Source organism: Thamnophis sirtalis, unplaced genomic scaffold (genome assembly GCF_051295495.1).
Source record: "Thamnophis sirtalis isolate CommonGarterSnake01/CBP01778 unplaced genomic scaffold, rThaSir2_p1.2 scaffold_8, whole genome shotgun sequence".
Taxonomy (NCBI): Eukaryota; Metazoa; Chordata; class Lepidosauria; order Squamata; family Natricidae; genus Thamnophis; species Thamnophis sirtalis.
In genome coordinates this window covers 30,555,646-30,567,613 of record NW_028261388.1, presented here as the reverse complement: position 1 = coordinate 30,567,613, position 11,968 = coordinate 30,555,646, and the positions used below count along the sequence as shown (strand labels likewise).

Below are 11,968 nucleotides of genomic sequence, written 5' to 3'. Positions count from 1 at the left end.
GGCTAACTCTGTCTACTGTCAGGAATTAGATCCTGACTGGGTCAAGGTTAACTCAATCTTCCATCCTTCAGAGGCCGCTTAGAGAGTGCTGTAAAGTATTGTGAAGCAGTAATCGAAGTGCTTTTGCAATTTCTAAGTGCTTTAGGTATGTTTGCTGTTTTGATTTATAAAAAATAATAAAGGCAGGACATAAATAAATATATAAAATTTCTTTAATTTAGGAATAAATATGAAAGTTATATAACTTCCTGAGTTTATAATAATATGACTGTAGCTGGTCCTCAGTGGTTTGTTTGAATTTCTTATTTTTTTAAGCTATTCACATCAAACCAAAAACCTCTTCATTATCTACTAAGTTTATCTCTAAATTCCAGAGGACTTGGTTTTATTACAAATTTATCATGAAGAGCAATTTCTGAATGTCTTCATTTGATTTATAGTTGTCACCTACTTACAAACGGAAATGTTCAAGATGGTCATTACCAAGCATTGCAGATTTAATGGGAACAAGATATTTAGAAATTAAAGATTCCTGCCGAAGAGAAACAAGCAAATTTCTTTCAAGGGCTGAGGTAATTTTCTAATAAGAGGATTGGCTGGTTGGTTGGTTGGTATTCAGCAGCTTCTGACCAGTTCTGGAGAACCGGTAGCAGAAATTTTGAGTAGTTCAGAGAACCAGTAACACCTCTGACTGGCCCCGCCCCTATCTATTCTCTGCCTACCGAGTCCCAGCTGATTGGGAGGAAATTGCGATTTTGCAATAACTTTCCCCTGCAGTGGGAAGTGAATGGAGATTTTTACAGTATCCTTCCCTTGCCACGCCCACCAAGCCACGCCCACAGAACTGGTAGTAAAAAAAATTGAATTCCACCACTCGTTGGTTGGTTTGTTAATATTTATTAAAAGCAGAGATGACTATTCATACATTTAAATGTTTAGTAATTAATCTTGTTTTTGCAACCCTGGTCTGTCTAGTTATCTTTGTTCTCCTATTCCTGGGATGGCGAACCTATGGCATACGTGCCACAGGTGGCACGCGGAGCCATTTGTCAGGGCCCACGACTTTAGCCTCTTTTTGAGGCTATTTTTCGCCCTCCCCATGCTCCAGGGGAGGGTGAAAACAACCTCCCCCCCCCCCGGGAGGCCCTCCAGAGGCTTCTGGAGCTTCCCTGAAGCCTCCGGAGATCAAAACACTGGTCCTACAGGCAAACCGGAAGTTCAGAAACGGACTTCCAGTTTGCTTGTAGAGCCGGTTTAAGCACTCTGGAGCCTTTAGGGGCCTTCCGGAGGATAAAAAACGACCCTACAAGCAAACCGAAAGTGACTTCCGGTTTGCTCGTAGGGCCAGTTTAAGACCTCCAGAGCCTTCAGGGGCCTTATGGAGGCTTCCCTGAAGGCTCTGGAGGACTAAAAATGGCCCAACGGACAGACTGGACCTCGGGTTTGCTCATAAGGTCGTTTTGCCTCTGGAAGGCCCTGAAAGCTCTGGAGGGCTTAAACCGGTCCTATGTTCCTGAACTTCCGGTTTGCCCATAGGGCGGGGGTTTTTTTTTGCATTCTGGAGGCTTCAGGGAAGTTCCTGAAGCCTCCGGAGGGCCTCCGGAGGGGAAGGGGAGGCTGTTTCTGCCTTCCCCAGGCTCCTATAAAGCCTCTGGAGCCTTGGGAGGGCGAAAAAAGCATGAAAAAAATGGGGGGAGCACCTGTCATGCGCACCTATGCCCTGGGGGGTCACGCATTGCATTATGGGTGCGGCATGCCCGCATACAACCCCCTGCGCTCCCCCCCCCCGCTTATGGCACATGAGCCAAAAAAGGTTAGCCATCGCTTTCCTATACTAATCCTTCTGCCAACAGAGCAGGTTGAACAATGTGTGGATCATAGGCTGTCTCCACTTTTTTGTTGAACTCTGAAGCTTCTTTCCTATGATTGCTCACCATTTACTCCCCTCCCCCAATAACAGGTAGATACGTTTAATGTGCCCCATTTTTTAAAAAAAGAAAACCACCCACCATCTCAGAAGAGAGGAAAATAAGATAAAAAGTTCCATTCCCTTTATTATCCTATTTAATTTTTATGAACTCCTATTAGTGTTTTTCTATCGCATACAGGTTTTTCACTCAGATTAAGCATACAAAATAATGTCAATATTCTGGTGGAAATATTTTGAAGAAGGCAGTTAGTCTAGCATAGGATTTATTGATTGATTGTCTTTTTCTCATTTTACATTTGTGTGCAGAGAAAGCTTCCATATAATGCAAAGCTATTCTCAGTCTTTTCAGTGATTGGAAGGGATGGTTCATATAGCTATAAAATTACTGCAGAAACTGCAGCCCACGTTTTAATCTCCAAACATTCCTCATTCTTTGTGGGAGTGTGTTATTATTTGCATTGATTTTTATCATATTATAAAAAGAAATTGGACCATTTGTCACAACTTTCTATCTACAGCTTTGTCTCCTTTGTCACAACCAATTCTTTATATGGCCTTATGTGTGTCATCTCTGCAGTAGGTAAGTAAACAGAGCCTTTTTATAATTTATATGCTTTTTAAAATTCTTATTAAATTACTGTGTAAGAGAAAAGCTCTCCTTTTTACCTAAAATTTGTGTGGTTAAGTTTTTTGGGTGGAAAACTCAAATGCTTATGTTACCCTGGATAATATCTTTAAAATGTATTTCTTCTCATGTCTTTCATTATTATTTATTAGGGCTGTTAAATGCTTTGGATTTGAGGGATTTGGGACACTGCAGAATGTGCAGTGGTGCCAAAGCAACCCCTGCTTCCAACTCATTAAAGTAGCTATGTCATTTTCCAGGATTGCGTGGTTGCTTAGAAGAAGCTTCCAATCTTGGCAAATGAGCTATAAACGGGTGCTATGTTCATGTTCACTCACATTCTACCACTCCTGTATCTGAAACAGGATAACAGCTCTATCATTTATTAGAGCCACGCAAGACATTTAAAAGAACTGGGGAAAGCTTTAAAACACTTGCCTGAGCTTTTCAAAGGATAGGACAGTTTTAATCTGTCAAGAAAGAGTGTCTCCCCTGCAATAATACATTTTAAGAAGCACCCTTTCAAATTTTTTGTGCCACCCTACTATTTACTGATATGCAGTAATTGCTTTGCTGTTTTAAATGATCAATTTTCTAATTCCCTTCTAATTTATTTAGCATATGGCATATTATACATGGACGCGCAATATATATTAACATTTCATCTAGATTATTAAAACACAATAAAATATAAATGTTCAAAATATATAGGTTCAAATACCAATGTATAAGCCTAGGCCCATGATGGTGAACCTATGGCACGTGTTTCATTTCGTTTCGTTTTATTGAGCTTGTATGCCGCCCACTCCCGAAGGACTCCGGGCGGCTTACAATAAAACAAGGGAAGGGGATAATACACAAGACAACATATTAAAATATACAACAGTCACAATTTCCGAGGGGCTGGATATTTTGAAAGCCCCCCGGCCTGCTGGAGCAGCCAGGACTTAATGGCTTTGCGGAAGGCCGGGAGGGTAGTGAGGGTCCGGATCTCCACGGGGAGATCGTTCCAGAGGGCTGGAGCTGCAACAGAGAAGGCTCTCCCCCGGGGAGTCGCCAGCCGACACTGGCTGGCAGATGGGATCCGGAGAAGGCCTACCCTGTGTGATCTAATCGGTCTATGGGAGGTAATCGGCAGGAGGTGGTCTCTCAGGTACCCAGGTCCGATGCCATGAAGGGCTTTATAGGTAACGACCAGCGCCTTGAAGCGGATCCGGAGACTAATGGGTAACCAGTGCAGCTCGCGGAGGATAGGTGTGACGTGGGTGTACCTGGGTGCACCCACGATCGCTCGCGCGGCTGCGTTCTGGACCAGCTGGAGTCTTCGAACACTCTTCAAGGGCAGCCTCATGTAGAGCGCGTGTGCCACAAGTGGCATGCAGAGCCATTTGTTAGGGCACGCAAGGCAACCCTGTTAGCTCCAGCGCGCATGCGTGCAAAGGCCAGCTGACTTCTGCCATATTTTTCGGCCATTTTTTACCCTCTGGAGGCTTTCTTGCAGCCTCTGGAGGACAAAAAGGCACCCAACACGCAAACTGGAATTTCGGGAACAAACGGGGGCTCATGCGCATAGGATTATGGGTGTGGGCACACCCATGCATGACTCCCTTGCGTTCCCCCTCTGTTTTTGGCACACGATCTGAAAAAGGTTGGACATCACTTGCCTAGGCCATCTAACCATTGAAACACAACATCATGCATATTAAAAAATCAGATCAGATACTGACTGGTATAAGCCCTCAATTTACAGCCGGTCATGATATGATCTATAGTTTGATATCACCAAGATTGACCTCGCAGTCACACTGAAGGGAGGATACTATGATCCATTTATGCGTAGAGTCCCAGCAGACTTATTTACGATTGTCCATTGCTGACGTAGTTCGAAGCCTGGCAGCTTTTTGTGGGGTCATTTATATGTCTCTTTATATCTGGGCATTCAGCATTGGCTGCAATTGGAAATCAATGTTAAAGTTGTGGGGCAGAAGTTGTGAAAGTACGAGTGGGAACGTCCTGAATTTGAGTCTTCTGGCTGATAAATGAGGAAGGTCGGCATAGAAATGTAGGAGTGAGTTGTTCATAGTTCACCTAGAAAACTCTACTAGAAAGATAAAAAAATATTAAACAGAGGTCATATTCTGTGAATTGATTTAGGACTGTCAGCCTGCCAGCAACACAGAATTAGTGGGGAAACATATTACTTTTTTTAGGGGTGGGCTGCTACAGGTTTCCCTGGGCTTGGGAGAACCTATAGCTAATGTTATGGCCTGTTCGGAGAACCTCCAAATCCCACCCCTGGCTGGCCCTGCCCACCACACTCTGCCCCTGCCACCCTATCCCACCCCTCAGGACTCTCCACATGATGTGAAGTAAGTGCAGGACTCACATGGAGGCTTGGGGAGGGGGGGGCGACAGGCCTCCCAGAAATCCTCCAGAGCCCAGGGAAGGCAGTTTTCGCCCTCCCAGAGGCTGGAGGAAAGCCTCCAGAGCCTGGGGAAGGCGAAAACATCCCCCTCCTCCTCGTGGTGCAAGAGAACACCCATCATGGGTACGGCCACCCAGCAACCCAGCAGAGAACCCGTTGCTGAAATTTTTGAAGTACACTCCTGCTCTTAGACACTCTTCTAAATATGCAGTAGAGTTCAGGAAGCCTCTCCGAAATGGCAATTGAAAAAATTCAGAATGAGGGAAATAAAGCAAACTTCCATTAATGTAATAGAAAATAACAAAGGCAACTTTAAGATGTGTGGTCATCCAAAAGTTCAACCAATGCTGTTTCCATCCCATATCTGAGCCTGAAACCTAACTAGAAGAGGTCCAGGTAATTTGCCGTATTCAGAATCCCCTAGAGCTGCAAAGTGGCCAACTTCTCAACTATCATCCCTAAAAAGGAAGATGAGAGGCTGCACTAAAATTATCCAGAGCAATAGGGTCAAGCAAGAACTTCTGGAGGAGGGAGTGCAGCAACATCTCTTTAAATGGTACTGGGAACACTTTCTCTCTCAAGAATGAATTAATTGTCACTAGGACCAGTGGTGGGATTTAATTTTTTTTACTACCGAGCATGGCTTGGTGGGTATGGCATAGCTTGGTGGGTGTGGCTTGGTGGGCATGGCAGGAGAAGGATACTGCAAAATCTCCATTCCCTTCCAACTCCAGGGGAAAATTACTGCAAAATCTCCATTTCCTCCCGATCAGCTGGATTCGGGAGGCAGAGGATAGATGGGGGCGGGGACAGTCAGAGGTTCTCCGAACTACTCAAACTTTCCACTACTGGTTCTCCAGAAGACCAAGGTCATGCATACAGTCCCAAGGAACCTGTCCACTTCCTCAGATCTCACAAGATCAAACCATTCCAAAATAGCTTGATAAGGGTGTTCTTCAAGGATCTCTAATGGATCTGCCCCATGCTTGGTCTTCATTTGAGAATGGATCTGAGCAATTTTATCCCCCAGTTTATTGAAAATGCCTCCGCACGGCCCTGAAGATGAACCTCAGAGTCCCTTTCCCAAAAGTGGTATTGGGTAGCTCTAAACAGGACTGCCAGGCGGCACTCTGAATATGCAATAACAGCTGAGAAAATATTTACCATGGCTGTGCTTTTATTTCCCAAGGGCGAATATCAAAGCACAGGTAGTCTTTGACTTACAACAGTCCACTCAGTGTCCCTTCGATGTTACAACACTGAAAAAAGTGACATGACAATTTTTCACACTTACGACCTTTGTATCATTCCCATGATCATGACCAGAACATTTGTCTGAAGTGGTATAGGGTTTCCTGCCTAAGCAGGGGGTTGGACTAGAAGACCTTCCAAGAGCCCTTCCAATTCTGTTATTCTATTTTAAAAAGGTGACCAAAATTCAGATGCTTGGCAACTGGTTCATACTTATGACTGTTGCTGTGTCCCAAGGTCATGTGCTCATCTTAGGCAGCCTTTTGACAAGCAAAATCAATGGGAAATCCAGATGCACTTAACAACCATCTTACTATCAGCTGCAGTGATTCACTTAAGAACTGTTGCAAGAATAGTCATAAAATGGGGCAAGACTCCCTTAACAAATGTCTCACTTAACAACAGAAATTTCGGGCTCAATTGTGGTCGTACATCGAGGATTATCTGTACACTCCCAGCCTCGATCTGCCATCCTAAAGTAACCAAGACTTTAGAAAAGAAAAGTCTTGGCTATTTCCCCCAAAACAACATGGTTGCCTTCTGTTATGAAATGTGAAGCGATTCCTCAACTGAGCAGGGATTGGATTCTGTGCTCTAAATCTGGACATCAGAGCCCTTCAACTGGCTGGGAGATTCTGGGAATTGACATTCACACATTTTAAAGTTGTCAAGTTTGAAAAAACACTGCCTAAATGGTGCTTTCCAAACCTATTCTATTATTGTATTTCCCAGAAAATTTGACACTCTCTTCCAGTTGTTTCAAAGCCAGAAAATAATTGTTTACCACTGCAATAGCAAATACTATTTTTATTGTTTGGTTTCCTCCCAAATGAGACGAGATTTTAATTCCTGAGCACATGTTGATTAAATTCAGAGTTAATTGCAGTAAAGCATTTCATAAAAGACTTTGCCGTTGTGGCATTTGGGATCTTTTCTTTGTGGGAAAGCCTGCAATTAATCATGCAGGCATAAGGAAAAAATAACGAGCCAATTTCTCAGTCCTGCAACTTATTTTGTACCTTATGTTTGTGGTTTATTTTATAACTCCTTTGTTATTTTTTTCCTTTTATTCGGTTCCTTTTTTATTTTTATTTTTGTTCAATTCCTTTATTATTTTTCTTTGTATTCAGTTCTCTTGTTATTTCATTTTATTCAATTGCTATTGATATAATTCAGGTATTACCTTTTCATTTTAGCGTGATCTGCAAAGATTGCTGCATCAAAGTAAGTTATTTTCTGTATTTTCTTTTTCATTAATTCTCTTTGTCTAATTGACCAAATAAGTCATTGTGTAAATTTAACCCATATTTATAAAGTTTTGTTTAGGAGCCATCAAGCAATTAATGTATAAAGCATTTATCAAATTGCTTGATGGTACTTTGTATCTGAGTGATGTTGCATTGTCCTATTTAATAACATGCAGCTTCATTTTTTATTTAATATTAATAGTGAACGCCTTTTTCATTTATTGTACTAACTGATTTAAAGGATTTGATCAATGGGTTAATTATCCTGGTATTTTTCTCTAGATGTCTATGCCAGTCAGAGCTTGTGTACGCCTTCCGCTTAACTTCTTTAAAGGGATACAATTGGGCAAGGAAGATGATCAGGGCCTGCACAACCAAAAAGCTGCACAGCTTGAAGTAGAAAAGTGGGATTCATCAAGGTGAGAGTTTATTGTGAAGATGAAACTACCGTATTTTTCGGTGTATAAAACGCACCGGAGTATAGGACGCACCAAGATTTTGAAGAGGCAAATTTAAAAAAGTTTTTGCGCTTTGCAGACCTCCCAAAACATTGGTATTTGTCAAAAAAAGGGCATGCATGGCCTTTAGGAGGCTTGTAGAGTGCTCCTGGGGGCTGGGGGGGACAAAAAACGAGCAAAAAAACAGGCCATTTGTCGCTCATTTTTGCCCTCCTTAGCCCAAGGAGCACTCTGGAAGGCTCCTAAAGGCTATGCACAGCCATTTTTATAAAGTGGGCGGGGTTTTGGAAGGCCTAAAATGCTGTATTCAGTGTATAAGACGCACCTAGATTTTCACCCTCTTTTTTGAGGGAAAAAGGTTTGTCTTATACTTCGAAAAATGCGGTACATTAATAGTACAGGCATTCTCTTCTCTACCTTACCAAATCTCACATCTACTAGTCCGTGATGGCGAACCTATGGCATGCTACATCTCTCTGGGCATGCGAGCTGTCGTCCATTGGTCTTCCAGGTTCCGGTGTGCCGGCCAACTGGTCTTCACATGTGCGGGAGTGACGGAAACCGGAAGAGCAGCCGCCCGATGCACATGCATGCGCTGGGAAGATGATCTTCTGGTTTCTGGCATGCCATGCGCATGCACACCATCCACCTGGTCTTGCAGTTTCTGGCATGCATGCTTGCACAAAGACCAGCTGGCTGGTGCACATGCTGGAAACCAGTAAGATCATCTTCCCAGCATGTGCATGCACACTGGGCAGCTGCTCTTATGGTTTCCGGCACACATGCGCATGTATGCGCACTCTCCCATTTCGGCACTCAGTGCTGAAAAGGTTCGCCAAAACTGACTAGTAGTCCATAATAAACTTGTGTTGATAAGATGATGCTTCTATGCTGAGAAAATGGCTTCCACATTCCATGATTCATAAATCAGAAAATTATGGTGTTGATTAATTTTTTATTTCTATAGATAAATACATTATTTATTATCTATTTATTAATTTCTAATAGAAATTAAACCACTGTTACATAGCAACCTTCCTGCCTGACTTGGTGGTGGTCATCTCAGGGTTCCCAGTGGAGATCCCCTGGCTTATTGTCCTGGAGAACCTCTATCTGCCATCCCAGGGTTTGACTTTGACACTTGAAATGGCCTTTTGTGCAAGCATAGCACAGAACCTTATAAAAGAATCACAGAAACCATTGTGAAGTATACATCCATGTTTCCCTTGTGACAGATATTCTATCTGGTAGCATGAAAAAGTATATTGTGCATACTTAAAAGATCCAGTGGAATATCTAAAATATGACTCTATATCATTTAAAAACATGGTCTCTGTTTGTTGAATAAGCCATAATGGCCTGGCTTATACATTACGCTATGCTATAAACTCTGGCCATAAAGGATCTCCAGAAATGTCCAGAGACTCTCCAAAAGTTGGCATCAAATAATCATTTTAATGGGGTAGGATAAATCAGTAACTTCCAACTAGTTCATCTGCCTTCAGGAAATTGCTAACTTTAATTAATTTACTATTTAAATTTAAATGTGATGTTTGCCACTATCACTTACTTGTTTTGCTTCTACTTTTGTGCTCTACCATAAACCCTGCTTTAGAGCTACAGTGGCTGAGTTCACCAGTTGTGCTGAGTCTAAGCCAAACAAACTTATTATAATTGTGATATGTGAAGACAGTAGCTTTTAGTTCCTATCATGTTGCAAATTAAACTACAAAGTAGAAAATTCTTTAATTTTGTTCTTGTTTTCCAAATTAGATTTTCCATGTCCAAAATTAAACATTTAAACATATATAATAATGGTGTGAGACACAGTGGCTCAGTGGCTAAGATGTTGAACTTGTCGATCAGAAAGGTTGGCAGTTCGGCGGTTCGAGTCCCTAGTGCCGCATAATGGAGTGAGCTCTTGTTACTTGTCCCAGCTTCTGCCAACCTAGCAGTTCGAAAGCACATACAAATTCAAGTAGAAAAATAGGGACCACTTTTGGTGGGAAGGTCACAGCATTCCGTGCGCCTTCGGCATTTAGTCATGCCGGCGACATGATCACGGAGATGTCTCTGGGCAGCTCTGGCTCTTCGGCTTTGAAACAGAGATAGGCACCACCTCCTAGAGTCAGGAATGAGTAGTACATATTTGTGGAAGGGAACCTTTATCGTTATCTTTAATAATAATTTGGAAGAAATGTTGTGGACATCCTATAAGCATGCAACACCTCTCTCATTTTGTGGAAGCTTATGCCTATTTGAATGAAGAGAAGAAAGTTAGCTTGCACTCATATGCATTCACACATTTCTTCAAAAACATTTTTTAAATGTATACCCTTACTAGATGTTCAAAACATATAAAGATACGAAAGAGACATATTTGAAAATAATCTGAATTCTTCTCATCATTTCCAGAGTACCTCTTGTGTTTGAACCCCATTGCTTAACACCACCCTTTGCCTGCCGCATAAAAAGTATGATGGATTGGCCTTCCGTGGACATCTGCATCAAATGTGAGGAACACCTTCTGGAGATGCTGTCCAGTCATTGATCCTTATTATTCCCCCCCCCCCTTCTTCTCACCCAATCGGACAAATTCTATTAACCTGATCTGGAAAAATGAAAATGAAATGATAAAGAAATGAAAAACTTCCTATACATATTTGATCTTCTTACATGTAATCAATAAATACTTTAAAAAGCCATGCTTTAAGTCTTTTGTCACAATTTAAATCTATATATTTAATGTTAAGCCTACGTGCATGCCACTATACACTCAAAATAAGGGACTGTCATCAAGGAAGGATATAGAAGATTATAGTGTAGTTAAATGTATAGTGTCTCTGCCTTTTCTCATTTGCTTGGATAAGAGCCTCCAAAATTAAGGTAAATTTGTTTTATCAGAATGTATTATTTGATTGACTTTAAATATGTTACTGTTAAGTTGCTCTGATGGACTGCAATATGGATTTTAAGAAATTAGAATAGCCTTTCTAAATTTATGTCCTCCAGATGTTTCAGATTTCAATTCCTGGCTATTTCAGACACCATGAAGTTTAGCACTTAGCTTCCTAGTTATCACTTTAAAAATTTAAAAGAAGATCTTAAGTTACGGGTGTCAAACTCACATCGTCATGTGACATATCACGACTTTTCCCCCTTTACTAAAACGGGCGAGCATGGTCAACGCTTGACACATCTGGCCTGTGGGCCATGAGTTAGACATATGTCTTAGGTTATACATTTTCCTCCACTCCGGAACTCCAGCAATTAAATGGTGTATTGCAGAGGTGGTATTCAGCAGGTTCTGACCAGTTCTAGAGAACTGGTAGCTGATATTTTGAGTAGTTCGGAGAACCAGTAAATACCAAGATTTTACAGTATCCTTCCCCTGCCATGCCCACCAAGCCATGCCCACCAAGCCACACCACGCCCACTAAGCCATGCCCACAGAACTGGTAGTAATAATTTTGAATCCCACCACTGGTGTATTGCCTCAAAATATCAACATTACATATTATATGATAAATTAGTACATGTTATCGATGTTCTATGCATTGTTTTCTAATTTATTTGTAATACCATAATCTGAATTTGACATAGTAAAAACATTCATTAGTAAAGTCAGGGTTTTGACATCTTTTGTCATGTCCCAATATCACTGGTGTAAAGTTGTTCTCTAGAATTGGCATAGCCATTACAGTTGTGGTTCCTGATTTAGAATAAGAAAGATAATTCTCCATAGATTGCTGAACTATAATTTCTCGCAACTATAGCAGGGTGGCTAAGGGGAAGGAAGGCTGAAACAGTCAGCAGATATCTGGTGGGGCAAAAGCTCCAGTCTTCCTTTTGAGAAAAAATTCTTAGGCAACCTAAGAAATCTGAGTTTGGTGATTAAAAAGGTAAAGGCTCCCCTGGCACATATGTGCTAGTCATTCCGACTCTAGGGGGCAGTGCTCATCTCCGTTTCAAAGCCAAAAACCCAGCGCTGTTTGAAGACGTCTCCATGGTCATGTGGCTGGAATGACTAAA

General features: G+C 41.8%; 1 protein-coding gene across 1 annotated transcript; it reads left to right on the top strand.

The window, feature by feature from the left end:
* Window positions 1-479: 479 nt before the first annotated feature.
* LOC148044348 (protein spire homolog 1-like) lies at window positions 480-10,487 on the top strand. The gene is made up of 5 exons (XM_087722040.1): window positions 480-572; window positions 2,449-2,510; window positions 7,428-7,455; window positions 7,761-7,897; window positions 10,352-10,487. Exons 1-5 carry the CDS (start codon window positions 501-503, stop codon window positions 10,485-10,487), a joined length of 435 nt encoding a protein of 144 aa, XP_087578166.1. The 5' UTR covers window positions 480-500.
* Window positions 10,488-11,968: the final 1,481 nt, after the last annotated feature.

Excerpts from the sequence above, each read along its gene's own strand:
- LOC148044348 (XM_087722040.1), top strand. The coding sequence starts at position 501 with ATGGGAACAAGATATTTAGAAATTAAAGATTCCTGCCGAAGAGAAACA. Across the intron at positions 2,511-7,427 it reads GTGTGTCATCTCTGCAGTAG|CGTGATCTGCAAAGATTGCT; the intron begins GTAAGTAAACAG and ends TTTTCATTTTAG. Across the intron at positions 7,898-10,351 it reads GAAAAGTGGGATTCATCAAG|AGTACCTCTTGTGTTTGAAC; the intron begins GTGAGAGTTTAT and ends CATCATTTCCAG.